At 39.8% G+C, this 16,069-nt stretch overlaps 1 protein-coding gene across 1 annotated transcript in view; it reads left to right on the forward strand.

The window, feature by feature from the left end:
* Positions 1–202: 202 nt before the first annotated feature.
* The window catches only part of LOC128712556 (lachesin-like), a 50,834-nt gene continuing 34,967 nt past the window's right edge, over positions 203–16,069 (forward strand). The window contains exons 1-2 of the mRNA XM_053807449.1: positions 203–308; positions 15,750–15,856. Coding sequence (XP_053663424.1) covers positions 203–308; positions 15,750–15,856 — 213 coding nt within the window. The remainder of the gene's footprint in view (positions 309–15,749; positions 15,857–16,069) is intronic.

Consider the following 16,069-nt stretch of genomic DNA (forward strand, 5'->3'; position numbering starts at 1 on the left):
AAGTTTAAAATTCCGTGTTCTGTGTAAACAGTGAATTGATTGCGGTGTAAAAGTCGAGCACGCAAAGTAACGCATATTTAAAGTGCGCCTACAACGCGTGGCCGCAAATTTGTGCAAAGTTTAGCGACACTACCGGAACAACCGGCTCGGGGTGCGATCGATAGCATCGTGCTATGAGAAGGGCACTACCACTGAACAGCTGATGAGCGGCCTACAAACACTCGAGGCCCTCTTCCTCATGCTTCTAGCAACGACGGGGGTCTCTTCTAACACAACCAGCAAAACAGGGACAGCACCTGCAACTAACGGTAAGTGACCCGGAAGGCGCACGAATGTTGTAATTTTCGACAAGTTTCCCTGCGGCGAGACGCTTTTCCGGAACATAGCCGCCGGAACGGTAACAAAATTGTAATTATTCTGCTGGGAGCAGACTGCTACCCGTCGGTACGGTTGAGAAAAAGCCGGGAAACAGTCTACACTAACCGTGACTCAGCCAGAAGGAAGAGAATCTCATTTGATATTCATACAAACCTGGTGCTACTGTCACTCGAAGACACCCAACAGTCAATGGGGCAGAGTCGATGATGCCGACGCATTTGCGAACCGTTTCGAATGTAATCTACATTAATTTGTACCTTCACTTGTGAAGCAACCAAAATTATCGCTGGCATAATAATTACTACATAATTATGCTGCGGAATGACTGTTTAAGCGTGATGCTCATTTAATTCACTATTCATGCGTAAAGATTCGAAAACATCAGTGCTTCTACTGACGTTTGGAAGATAAAAAAGTTTGTAAAGGTAAAAAACGCCCAAAATGGTGCGTATGTGGTGGGGGTGGTGTATTTATAGAGGCACCGGTGCATATTTACTGCTTTGTTCTCTCCTTTCCGTAAATTCAGTGACTTCAAAGTATAGATAAGAACGTAAATTAGGTTATGAGGACACTTTTCAACGTTTTTTTATAACGTCTCACTTAATGCAATTTTGTAAAAAATATTTTCTATAATGATACAATCAATAAAATCATTCGACGAAGAGCCATCGTAATTATGAATTAACAATATAAATTCAATAGATCCTTCACACATTGTAGTACTTTATTTCAAAAACATATTTTAAATTGAATGCAATTGAATTAAAATATGCAATTATACAGTATTTAATTGTACTGTATGTTATTGCTAGGTTTTACAGACCTTTGAATTTCCACAGGGGTTTTCAATTTTGTAAAGGAATATTTCAAAATCGTCACTTGGTTTTTAATTGTGATTTACTTTACTCTAATTTAGCTCTTTTAGAAGAATGGAAAGTTTTGAAACAGTATTGCAAACTATCAAAAGAATGCCAATGAATGTTCGAATAACTTAAGTGCATTCAACAATGAATGCATAACTGCATAACAATAATAAATAATGAATACTGTGGAAATTGTCAATGAAGTATATTCAATCAAAATTCGATTTGAAACTTGAAAGAATTGAGTTTTGAATCTAAGTTTCATAAAATAATTGAAAAGCAAATTACATTATTGAAATAGAACGTGACGTAAATCTATCTTCTTCTTTATCGGCATAACAACCTCAAAAGGTCCAACTCTGCCATTTCTGGCTTGCTGTGACTTTATTTGCCCATAGCCAGATAGCCAGTCCTGCGTACGGGGACTGGATCCCGGTTGGGATTTTGGGCCGGTCCTGTCGTGTAAAGAACGGTGTCGCTACCAATACACCCCCGAGCCGCCCGGATGGAAATCTATACCCACAGAAAAGAAAAATCCGTTGAAATAGTCGTTTGCCGAAATTAAAGCTACTGTTGCCTATTAAAAATGGTCTGTTAAACCATAGTCAAGGATGTACAGGGGTGGTGTATTTGTAGAGGCACCGGTCTTCACACGACAGATGACCGGTCCAAAATCCCAACCGGGCCAGTCCGCCATAACAAAGACTGACTATCCGGCTACATGGTTAAATTGAGTCTAGTAAGCTCCAACTACGTGCTAAGCCAGAAATGGCAACACGACCTAGTAGGTTGTTAGGCTAAGAAGAAAAAAAATTGCTTTCCATTTCTTTATCATAAATTTAAAGTTTAAAAAGCAATCGTGCATTATTGGTACTTTGAGAGTACGGACACTTAAATAATCCGGACCAAAATGGAACGCTGTGTAGTACCCGTCCCAAAATAAACATGTTTGTAAGCGACGAACGCTCATACACCATCAAAACCAGCTGTTTCCTTTCCTAATAGGTCTCGATGCTTCACTATGTCGAACCACAAGCGAAATCAGCAAAAGCTGACATCCGCTAAAGCTAGAAACCGCCACGAAGGACATCACTACGTGGCCACTTGTCACAATAGATAATAATCAGATGTGCCGGTCAATATACCTTCACCCCAGCTGCTACGCATGATGGCTTTTGAATGACGACGATACGGAAGCTACGTGCACCCAGCATCGAGGGGTTATCTTTTTTCTGTGTTTTTGAAATTATCCTTTCACACACAGCACACTATCCAATACCGTGCACGCTTCGTCAATCATAAGCATTCGCTCATGCCATCAGCTGACCCAAACGACTGCGATTCTTGCAATCGTTATGTCGATGGAAAAGTCATCACACAGCCGACGATGCCGCATCGAGATGCGGTTAAATAGTGCGGTCGCCATACTATGCCACGTACCGTACCACGAGTTTTGCATTGAAGATTTTGTACCACGGTATGTTCTCCGTTTTGATTTTTTATTGCAAAGGCCACATCGGCAGACATCCACTTGACCGTAGGCATACGTCCTTGGACATTATCCTCACACAGAAAGGTATTGCGAGAAATGCAAACAAAATCCATACCGCTTACGGGTAACATACGTTGCGTTCGCTCAATCGATGATGACGTGTTCTTTGCACGTTGCCGTTCTTTGATGCACGAGGGCGTTCTGGCATACAAATGTTCGGCACTACGATACCGGCCGGTGCCACTGAAATCCCGTGTCGAAAAGGACACGTACTACACTTCTGCTGTTCATCGGCCCCCACAGCCACAGGTACGGTGTGCGGTAGCATTATCACGATGCTATGCGGTCATGTTTTACATAAATACGACACACCAACATGTGGCTTTTTTGGAAGCTCTTCCATGGGTGATCCGTCTTGCGGCTTCTGTTACGAAACACTGAAAACTGTAGCTCGAACGGCAAGGTTTCAGTGCATCGTTTTTTCCTTCGAGCGAATTTCGGTTCGAAAAGTGGCCTCTTTGCACCGAAGTTCTCTTAAAGCATATTACACTGGTTACGGAAGGCGTCCATTTGGTGCCGTTTAGTAGAGTTGGTGGTAAAATGATACGGTGCACCCTTGCAGCATTGCTTGCTTATGCACGGTAGATACTAAAGTTCCGCTGTGGCTGTGTTGAAACATGGTTTCGATCCGTGTCCATGCACTCAACCGGAGCACTAGTGCACAGGAGACGATGATTCAATCAACCCCATTCTTGTGGTCACATCCAGTAATCGAACGACACAACCCCCCTCTTAATCATCCTTCCACAGATTCTGTCTCGATTTTCAAGAATACGTTGATAAAGTAGGTATGGTAATGAAGCAAATTCCTTGAAATCTTCAAATAGCCACAATCACCTATAACGCCACCAGGTCCTTTCCGAAAGGCCAATAGGGTTGGGTTTCATTACAACTTTGCATTCCCATCAAACCCGTGTAGTTTGAATTGTGTAAACATTTGTTTGCTCAATGGTATGTAAACAGTTTAATGATGATAATTTGTTTGTTAGCAAAACATCTTGTAAAAATAAAGCAGTGTCAACTGTTCTGCTCCGTGATAGTTGTAACCCACCGAAAGTATAGCAAACAAAACTATGAAAAACTTTCCAAACCAATCTAACCCAAAACATCGAAACTAGTATTTTATGTAATGAATTTTTAAGAAGAATCGTTTATACGAATCTTTAGCGAATAGTTGTTTAAATCATGAATACACTCTCGATATATTTACAAATCCTTATGGGTTTACGAATCTTTACAGATTCACGATTCCTCAAAGATGTGAATCAAAGGTTCTGGAACCTTTAAAGTTGCATACATTTTCTTCCGAATAATCACAATAATAATAAATCCCAAATAACCCATATACTGCTAGCACTCGATTGCGTAAACCGATTGAAATAGAATTTGTTTTACTGGGAACTAATCTGGTTTATAATTTGTACATGGAGAGAAAGATGCTCATAAGGATTGCTGGCCCCATATGTGAGGAACGACAATGGAGGCGCTACTACAATGACGAGCCCTACGAGCTATATGATGATCTCACAATTAGCGAACACACAGCGAATTAAAATAACCAGACTCCGATGGGCTAGTCATGTCATGACATTGGAATGACACCGGACGACCAAGAACGTAACGTTCTTTTAGGTCGTTTGTATCAAATAGAGAGGAAGTGAAGGTGTTAATGCGCGTTTAAAGAGCTCCTGTAGCAGGGCAAGACCATGAAGCAGTTGTAAAGAGAAAACGACGTCGATAGGATTTTTTGAAGATTCAATATTCTATATGGAATCATCAATCTATAAGGATTCTTTTAAAGTTCATAAATCTTTGAGGAACCTTTGTTTCATACATAAGAATAATCTTTCAATGGAAATTCAGATCAATTAACTCAAGGTAGAAGAAGTGGAAATTAAAAGAGTACAATCAGCAAAAGTTCTAGGCGTTCTAGGCGAGAATCTAGGCGTTGATTGAGACAGTAGAATGACTTTCTCTAGACACATCGAAATAACAGTCAAAAAAAACCGCAAAACGCTAGGACTAATCAAACGAATAATCAAAGGCATTTATGATCCCTTATGTTTAAAAGCATTGTTTTGTTCACTCGTGAGACCAATACTTGAATACTGTTGTATTATTTGGGCTCACAATGCTGACTCAACATCTCATTCACCCGTTATGCGATCAGGAAAACATTGGGCAGCACACCAGCTAGCTTGCCTCAATACGAACATAGATGCCTTTTAAAAATGCCGACGTATTTCCCAAATAATGTTTGTTGCTTCCCGCACCTAATTTTGGATTGTGGAAACTCCTAACATAGTTGCTTCCCTCGTATTTTATCTTCTCACCCGTTCGTTACATCCCCGTCATTTTCTATCTGTCCCAAGCCGACGTACCTCAATAGGATTCAATCCGTTTAATCGCCCTTCGTCATAATATGTAGAGAATAGACTAGGTTTAAATTAGAAATGTTGTTAAGTGTATGTCTCAGGCAACAGATAAAATAATAAAAAAACAAACAAACTCAACTTAAAGAATCATACCCGCAAGGTGAATGCTTATTTTTAGCTTATTTACATCACGTATCCCTCTGACTTGTTGTAAGGAAACGCTCTGGGTGGGATTTGGTACTGGTCCTGTCTTGTGAGGGGCCATCTATAACTCTGAACTGCTACAACTCAAATAATGAATTCCATCTAAGTATCTTCCACATACAGCGAAATTCATCCTTCATTTTTATCCAATTTCTAGGAATGTTAATGAATTGTTTGTCAGAGTTCCGTACATAATTAATTGTAAGCTTTCAATATTGCACGTATTTTCCACGATTTATCCATCTTTGAATTGAATGTAATTCTTAGCTTGCCAAACCACGTACACATGTAGTAGGGCAGCTTCAAATGGAGGAGGAATTTTCTCGAATGATATCGCGCATCTCTCCTGATAGCGCCAACAAAACAAAGGGGTATAATATAACCCCCGAGATAAGCATAATTGGATCATCTGTTTTCCATCCGAACTTTCCAACGCTTTTCGTGGCAATTGTCAGCAATTTCTCCGGGCCAACCGAGTAACCATAGGTTGAGCTCGGTTTAATATGCTTTATTCATAACTTTGATTATCTATTATCACATCCCATAAATCTCTAATGAGTTTTCGCAATTCCCGAAAACGGTCGAGAATGGGTTGAATTAAATTCACACGGCATGCTCCTCAATGGTTTGTTAGTCGGGTTTGCGATGCGAGAGATGCGTATTTTGAAGGAACGATGGATTGTCGTTCCAATGTTGAGCTTTCAGCAAACCTACATAATTTAACATTGCTGTATGCATGAAAACAATGTGATCCTGTTGAAGATTGTTACGGGAACGATATGCACCCAAACCATACCATGATGTTCGTGAGTTGTTCAAATAAATATTGACGATTGTACGTGGGGAATAGAATTGGATCGTGTGAAGAAATATTGGAGCGAAATTGTCAGCTCAATGGTAACAAAACATTCAAGAGTTTTTCATTAAAAGGAACTGCAAGAAAGAAATTGTAAGTGATAAATTATGTTAGTTACAAATAAAAAAAAGAAACATAAATTTCATCTTGTTGAGAATTTCAACCAATTATTAACTGTTATTTGTTTAGCAGTTCATTGAATTAATCTTAACTGCAGTACTTTAACCGTAAAATATGTTTCTCAAACAGTAAAGAATAAACAATTGATAATAGTACCCCTACTGGAAAACAATGGCAGCATTTAATTAATCTCATCGACTGATATACTCAGCAACGTTCAGCACTCGTCCTTGTGCCTGCGAATACATCCTATGTACAATATAGCGAAACGAACAAACGAAATGAATAAGTACTTTTACGCAAATTATGGGATTACTTTAACAATCAAAAGAGATTTGTTATAAAAAAGTAACACAAACTCACAACTAAGGAATGGATTATACGTACAATGGACAATTATCGTACCGTTCCCGACATCCGAAGCCTTATCCTGACCAACAATGCCATTTATCTTTTTGCCGCTGGCAACATAAACCTGCATGCGAAACAAAACATCCATATAACACCGGTACAACAAAGAGAGTGAAAAAACAGCTCCGACACATCAACCGAACAGTCATGTGCAAGCCCATTCTGGATGCGTCTACCATGCATTGGTTGTTTAATAAAATATTAAATTTTACAGCCAGGAGTATTAAATGATTAAAACCATTCACAGGAGTGGCTTTTAATTTGGCGTCCGTAAATTGTTTTTCCCGTTCGCCGGTATGGCTGCGTTTGCACAAACACTCCCAAACCGGCTCCAGTTTTTGTACCACAGTGTTGCGAATCAAAAGCTGCGACAGCAACCGGTGGTTGCGCTACTGGCGGAAACCGGGTGACAAAATTGACTCTGACGGGAAAACCAGGACGAACTTAATGAACGAATATGAACTTTATGCAACGTGCGAACTGAGCCCGCGCAAACCCAACCTGCCCCAAAATGACAACGGAGACGAGTGTCAATGTCAGTCGAGTGTTTCGCAGCTATCATCACCACGGGGACCCATTTTGACGGTGCTTTTTGACGTGGACAGGAAACGCACAGCGGCGAGTGTTGCTGAAAGAGTGAGGGCGACGAACATGGTAATTGATTTCAAATGGCATCGCTCGACAAGCCGCAGCTAGCTAAAAACTGGCCATGTGGTGCAAGAAATTTGAATCCTCCGTCAACAAAGGAGCAACGATTTTCCAACACTTTCCTGCGTACCATATATTTAGTCGTATAATCAAAGACCCTCCCAGAGGACTTCCCTTTGCAAACCGGTGGCTCCATTCGGGCACTAGGATATTTTAATGAAATAGTATGTCACTGCAGGCTGGACAATGATAGAGAAGCAATAAATTGATAGCGAACGATGGATTTGTTGTGTCCTTGGTCAGCGGGACGCCAAGCGTATTGCTTTTGTGTGTAGCCAGTCATTTAGAGTAATGAATGAACTTTGCATATCCACCTTTTAGTGTGACTATGAACCGATTGTTTGCTCTGTCAACACCAGGCTGGATGCATCCCATTCAGTGTCAGTTCTAAAGGAATGGCATCAAATCGAACATCCGTAAAGATAACCAATAAAATAAAGTTCATTTAACTCCACTATGATGTTCTCTTCAACCCAAAATAGAACAACTAAATTCCATTATCATCCATTTTACAACTAAATAGTATTTAAAATATAATATAATATATAAAAAAATTCTTTATACAATTTTGTCTAATGGTACTGATTTAAAAATTATCCTTGATACACTACAATCTGTGTATAACCATCATCTAGTAAAGTTGCATGGGAAGTTAATTGAAGATAATGATTTTTGGAATACTTCTAACTTGGTTACTATATTTTCTAGTGTTTTTAAATAAAAGTTACATTGTTTCTTGCTTCCAGTTTTTCGTTCAATCTGAACCTTAATTAACGATATATTGAAAAGAAAACTTGTAAGTATTGATTGTTTTCCAAAACTTGACGTAACCAAACAAGTTAATTAAAGGCAAGAATGTCAGATCTCTGAATATTCTTTATTAGTTAGATATTAATAAATTATTTTAGACGTGATGTAATATTTTCAAGTGATATCATGTCCAGTCATCACTAAAAAAAAGTACGAGAATTGGTTATATACTTTCATAAGAAGAATTTATCATGTTGCTGAGATCAGAAAAATTGAATAGAAACGAGTCAATAATACTCTACCAGGACATTGCTCGCCCACATGTTGCTGCTCCGGTTAAAAAAAATATTTGGAGGAAAATGAATAGGAAATTCTACCACCATCAACTGGACTAGAGACTTTTAGCTCAAAACAGTGTTCGACTGCCTCTTTTTTCGTTTATTTTAGAACATATGAATGCGTACTTAATGTAATTCGTTTGATTAATACGTCACGACACGGCCAAATCACATCGGAATAATTTCTTCCGTCCGCAGGATTAATTATCTTACTATCCCAAAATAGCTGTCTACGACACCTTGAGATTATAGTCTTGTCCTATTACGCTAACCCGGCGGTCTACAGCGATTGAACATTGAGCAACTGTTGTCAAATTGTATGTGTTGTGGAATTGTTTGTTCATCGAACACATTTCCCTTATGATTTAATAGTTATTGCTCAATGTTCAATGAGTGTAGACCGACGGGTTGGAGTCGTTGACGATTCGTTAGCTTTTAAACCTTCTTTGTCGATTCCTCAAACAATTAGTAGAGTCTCGGGGACTGTACGAACCTAGGGTCCAATATCCCCTTGGTTACCTTCTTAGATGATGGTTTTTTTTAAGAGCATTCCTTACTCAGGTGCTTGCAGGTAGTATACTGCCATTTAATAATGGTGCACTGGTGGTGCAGTACTGACTGATTGGTGTTTCGAACCAATTCTTCTTGACTCGGTTGACAAGCGTTCTCAAGTTCAGGGGCTCATTCAGGGCACCATAAAAACATGAAATATTATCTGCATTACTTCATATCATAAAATATAATATAATGCAGAATTAAAGCAAGTATGAAACATTTTGTGTAAAAACTAACTAAGTAATATCAGTTTACTCATTAAAATAATTTTAAAATTTATAAAATTTTCGCAACCAAATATTAAAATTTCATTTGTATCATCAATCTGTAACTTTATCTTATAAAACAAATAATAAATTATCAGACATCACTTTTATGCGTTCCATGAACAGCAGCAAAAGTCACATTCGATTACACCTAATGATACTTTTCTGACACCAGTATAAATCCGAATTAATCAACCAACTCGTGAATTTCCCACGCCTATCAAAGTCTCTCCTTCCACATCAACTCGCCCCGGGCGCTAATAGCTGACCACGACAAAAAGCATCATTCAACGATCTCCTCAACGGACGAAACCTTTTCCAAGGTTCCACCAAAAAACCACCAAATGAGCCTCACCTAATCTTCTTGTTTATCGTTTTGTACGGAAACAGGAAACCATTTATCTTAATGCCACCCCATCCCATTCGAAGTTAGGTACCTTTCAGAAATTTTCCCGTACCACATAGTTTGTGAACCTAACCAAAGTTCCTGTAGCTCCTGCTCCAAAAACAAGGGTCTAGCATTCAGGGTGGGAACGCTCGTTGGGAATTAGGTTCCACTTTTTATGTACATTCAATTAGACTGTTTTTGTTGCTCGAACCACCCGCTCAGAAATGGTGACCGCCCATTTTCACATCGTTTCCAGTTCCATCCCATGGAAAAGCGTGCCAATCCGCTAAGCCACAGTAAACATTACATCAATGGGCCAACCTCAACACTGACGCCGCCAGTCACGGGTGTATCATTTTGTGACACAAGAAACCCATAAACCGTCCTTCCTGGCGACAGCGGACACATTGGGAAAAGGGCATGAAGGATTTCCTGATTTTCCAAAGCAGCCATTGTCGGTTACTGCGGGATGGTAGCTGCTCTCCGGAACGGGGAAAATCAAGACAACAGAAGCGCGCTGTGTCGTAACGGAAGCCCCTCTTCCCCGACCAACACCGGAACCATTTTTCTGCATGCTTTCGCCCGCGCTACATTGACGTGATTATCGTGCTTTATGTAATTAAGATTTAATTGGTTAATTAGTACGTCAACGTCAACGTTCAGTTGATGAATAGAAACGGGACTTCCGGTTATAATTATCGAACACCTCCCTGAGGCGGACCAAAGCAAACAGAAATCATGGTATAAAGCATTTTCTTTTTTCCCCCGTTCTGTTACGGATTTTACCAGCTTTTTTGTTTTTTCGCTGTGTTAATAGTTGAAAGTATTTCCCACAGTCATTTGTTAGTAGTTTGTTTGCAAATTACATCGTCACAACGACCTTCTTAAAAATTTATTAACCAATATTTTAAAGATAATGATTTTATAATTAGTGTTTACTATCCCGATGGTCTATAATAATTGAATATTCAAGAAAAACTGTCAAAAACTGTTGGCAGTTTTTCTTCAATTTTCAATTATTGTAGCCCGCTGGGTTAGATATAGAACCTATAATAATATCATTTATGTATAAAACAACGTTTAACCAACGTTAAAACCCGTTGTGTTGATTGTTTAATGTGTCATTATTATTCAATAAACTATGCTTATGTTTTTAAAATAAATATTTAAATTGCTAAGGTATTACAACGTCGTTTTCCCGAAATTTGTACTCTTCAGTCCTTTTCTTCGCTCATCGCTAGACACACAGCCAACACCTAAGATTGTGTTAGCAATAATTTAAATCAACATATACAATCGTATAACAGAGCCAATTTTGGAAATTTCAAACCACAATCTACAAGTCAAAAGTCAAACAAACCCCTTAATCAAGAGAAAGTAAGGATTCTTGCCATCTATGTCATACCAATTTGTTGCAACTGTCATTCGCATACTGACATTACATCATATCCCGTACGGCATACCACAGTTCCCGTTTTCTTTCGATAATGAAGAGCACGTAATCGCTCGTATTTGGATAGCATTCATTGGTATTCATTCGCGGTGGAGTTTCACCCTAAAGTTACGCTAAATTCGTCGATTGAGAAAAACTTTTCGGCACATGGAACGAGCGTCAAACGAGTTGCAAACCCCGAGCTCCCATGAGACACTTTCATCGCCCACTTCGGGTTATCGCTCAAACTATTCTTTCCTGTGCTGACTGACTGCTGTCAATGAAATTTCATTTAAAATCAGCCAAAAGTCAAGTTTATCAACAACAATCAATTGGCAACAGCGATAAAACACCGTTAATTCAATTTCAACTCAGTGTGTAGGTATTCCCCGGGACATGCGTCCTCGATGCCATGCTGGAAATGTTTCGTAGCGACCTCCAGTGAGGACGATCTGCCATCACAGAAAATCGACACCGACACAATACGAACGAAGCACGTACAACATTTCATCACAGAAACGCTTCTCGGACGTCTTTCTATCGTTGTCCCAGCAGCTAACTCTCGGAGCAGAGCGTCTTTAGGAATGTCTTCAGAAAAAGCTATCTCATGCTGTTGGCCCTGAAACTGATGCATCATCAGATGAAAAACGGGAAACCTCTCTCTTTCCAGCTACAAGTCCGACAGTACGTATCGTACCGTATTGATGCGGGTTTTGATCCAACCATACCCTTTCAACGTTGTCCTTTCGACATGATCCTAAGACAAACTCCTTACTAACCAACTGACGTTACCCCAACAGTTGTGTCGACCGACGCCAGAAGTTTGTTATATTACGCAGGAAAGGCTGTTTCCCGTCATGTCGAATAACCGACATCCGACAGCCTAACTTAGTTCGACGTGATGGCAACAACAAAAATAACCCTCAACAAATGTTCTCAAACACTATTTTTTTGCTCCACCTCTCGTATCGATACATCAAGGAGTTTTAATGCGGTTGTAGCCTTCGTATCGATAATTCCAGCTAATGATTTAAAGATCCTCTCGAGATAAAATTCGTTCCATTCCATCAAAACAATCGCAATATTTATATCAATTTATTTCGACGGAGCCTGTAGTATCACTCGAAGTAACACTTGATAATGTGTCAATAGTATTTTACAACATCAACACCGTTTAGTTTATGCCACCAAATATCCTGGACGGTTCACAAGGTCTTTAAAGTGTAGCCTACACTACGTATGTAGTGTTAAAGAAAAGCTCCATCTCCGGAAACTTATTACACACTCTCAAACACCATGCAGCAAGGTGTAACGAATCGTAAGATCGTGTTTCGAATACTAAATGGTTATAAATACATGCAACCCGCATTTCCTATCGTTCACACCCGATACATACCTTTTTGCGATCGATATTACTCTGAATGAGTTCAAAGTAAGGTACTGAAAAACGGATACTACAGTTCACTGACGGTGAAAAACGCGACAACTTCGACCTTCGCACTTGTTTATCACTGGGTGAATATTTATTTGTACATATTTTATTGTCACTGTCGGGATGTGGAAGCAGGTTCCTTTTTAATTTCTCCCTTTCGCTCTCCCACGAGCCAAACCAAGTGTGGTCGATAAGAAAATTGAAGTTGGATGACTTTTGGCACCGCCAGTGTCACAGTATGTGCCACGGTCGTGAGCCGGAAAACGGAAGTGTGCGCTGCACTTTTGCTATTAGTTTTATTTTTCTCCCAATTCATCGCAGCTGAAAAAGTGTCTGCGCTCACTAAAGACCATGTTTTCCACTATCGTTCGTCTGGCATCAGCACTTTTAAACTTCTATCGGCGCGGGCGACAAAAACACTGTGTCGACCATCTTTCTTTACTAGCGCGATGGTGTATCGCCATCGGCGACAGGATCTTGAACCGTTTGCCGAACCGAAATGCCACCTCTCGGGTGTCATCCGTGAAACAATACCACGGCATGGCGCCAACCAAACCCGCCCGCCTCTTGCTATCATTTCGTGCAGAAAACCGTCTGCATCGGGTTTCAAGAAATTGATAACCATTGTAGCCATTTATCTTCGGCAATGCGGTTTCGACAACCACCCAACGCCAACGAACGACAAAAGACAAAACGCCGGAAAAGCTGAGCCGGTTGGCAACCGTTCAAGCGGACCCATGGAATCGAAAGTAAAAACATGGGTGGGTCGAGTACGGGCTGGCCACCAAAAATTCAGTCCACAAACACACGCTGCAGGCGTACCTACACCTCTACTAACGATGGAAGAAAAGTCTCAACAAAAAAAGGCCAAAGCGGGTCAGAAGCTGTTCGCGATAAAGTAAAATGAATTGTTTTGCAAGCGACAAACTGTCTTGGCGAGATTACTTCAGAGGAAAACTGCTATCGAAAAGCAAAAGTAGTGCGTCTCCGGTGATATCTGGGTAAAAAGAAAAACTGTAATCGGAAAAGTGTCGTTATTAAATTCTTACATTTTTTGTTTGAAGTGCGGTGCGGTCGTAACTTCCATCAGCTGTTAATACTTCTTGTACTTTGTCCCAAAAGCAACAGAACGTTACATTTATTTTGAATAACTAAAATTATATCTAAAGTTGAAATTGCAAAACGTTGTTTTGTATACAGTCAATCACAAGTTATAGCAAGTTTAATATGTACAACATGCATGAAGAAAGAACTCAATGCTGGTTTTTTATTTTCTTTATTTCGCTAAAACGGCGTATTTACTTTTTTTTTACCATGTAGCCGGAAAATCAATCCTTGCTTCGGGAAATTGGTCCGGGTGGGATTTTGGAACGATCCGTTCGTGTGAAGAGCGGTGCCGCTACTATTATGCCTCTGGGCTGCCCTCGAAGTTCTTTTACATACAGTTTGTTTATTTTTTTTGGCATGAAGAACGGCCACACCGTATTTCTATCCATACAATGTATTCTCATCTTTATTGGCATAACAACCTCAGGAGGTCTAGGCCTTCCATTTTTGACTTTCTTTGATTTTGTTCACCCGTAGCTGGATAGTCTGTCCTGCGTACGAATATGATATGATATGATATGATGAGAGGCACCAAACAATGCTTGCGTACTCTAAGATCGGCCGGTCTAACCAATAAAAAAGCGTTTTTATGGGGTCACAAAACTCATTTGTCACTCGGAATAACATGCCTATCGTCTGATTACCATGAATAATTAGATTTGTCATGCGAAATCTAAAACTGTAAACAAACAGCAATATTTAATATTCTAATTAATATTTTCCGAAAAATGAATGAGAGGAATAATAGTAGTCGTGTCATACAATTCATTCTTTCGTAGCGCCACCGCATCGTCAGGATAATGCTTGCTAACATATGAGAAATCCACATCCCATTGTAAATTAACTTTCAATACTCATTTCATAACCATTGTAAAGAAAGTTATTACAGCTTTGGGCCTACGTAGGCTCACAACTGACATCAGAGATCCGATCAAATGTTTGAAGGCGCTCTTTTGCTGTTTAGTCCGTACCTCTCTAGAATACGCGTATATTGTTTGGAATCCTGCAGCTATAGTTTGGACTACGAAACTTGAGCAAGAGATATTTTACGAGGATGATTTTTCGACGCATCCTGGGTTTCGATTTTGACTCAATGCCCCCATTCCATGTGCGAAGCCAGTTGCTTGGTCTAGACTCTTTGGAGAGTAGACAGGACCTTGCTCAAGCAGTTTTATTGGTGGGTTGCTCCTGGGTGTCATTGATGTGCCTTTACTCCATTCTCGGGTCCCTATTTATTTTCCCTTCCACGCCGTACGATCCCGATTTTTTCTCTCTGATCTTGCGAGGCGCACTATACATGGCTCTAATGACCCTTGTTTCTTGTTTGTCTAAGACGCTACATCAGTCTGTATCACCGTTTTGATTTCAACCTTTCTTTGACCGTTTTCCGTTCCCGCTCCTGTCCTACTAATTAGCTTAGGTTACGCTCCACATAGTACTTAAGTTACTTTTTGTAAAAATCCCTTGGGGTTGACAATATTAAGAAGCAAATACAAATCTCATGCTGTCACCTTCAAAATGTGTTCGATTGATTGATCCTTTTGAATTGTTATTGGAAACAGCAACTCTATAAATTCTAAGTTCACCGAAGGGACTATCTTCGATGTGTCGTTAAAGTTCTACTATTTAATTGTTTTTTAGTACAAATCTCAAAGCGTAAGTCACCATCTTATTAACATGTTTCTCTGATGGCATTTATCTGACCAGCTGCTAAACATTCAATTTCAAGCCACAAGTTCCTTCAATATTTCGACACCGAGCAACTCAAAAACAAATAGTCCCAGGACCTCGTTAAGCGAGAGTTCATTCAATTGAAGAGAGTATTATCATAGCATTTATTCATAATTTATTCATTTAGCGGAAACCTCGTCAAACGGGGCGCTTGTTATAAGGAGGTTGGCTGTATTAGAAATCTATATGAATGTTAACACATTTCTGATTTCTTTGTGCTCATGAAGTAGCTACCAAATACCACAATTCTTTTACGCGTCTTTTTCCTCCCTCTTTCTTCCAGTTGTCGTCGAGGAACCAGAATTTACGGATGTTATAGAAAATGTTACAGTGCCTGCCGGGCGGAACGTCAAACTGGCTTGTTCCGTCAAAAACCTAGGATCATACAAAGTAAGTAACGATTGGACGCAATCAAACATCGCATTACAATGCCCATTACGATGCTCATTGCCGCTAATGATCATTTAGTACAACGCCCATCAAATAAATGTATCGTTTTGCAGAAGTGTTGTAGAAATTACAGCGATTTATGTTTCGCACGTGTGCTACACGCTCCACGCTGAAACACCAAAACAACAAAACGGCATGTTTTGCAAACACGAA

This window comes from Anopheles marshallii, chromosome 3, assembly GCF_943734725.1.
Source record: "Anopheles marshallii chromosome 3, idAnoMarsDA_429_01, whole genome shotgun sequence".
NCBI classification, from domain to species: Eukaryota; Metazoa; Arthropoda; class Insecta; order Diptera; family Culicidae; genus Anopheles; species Anopheles marshallii.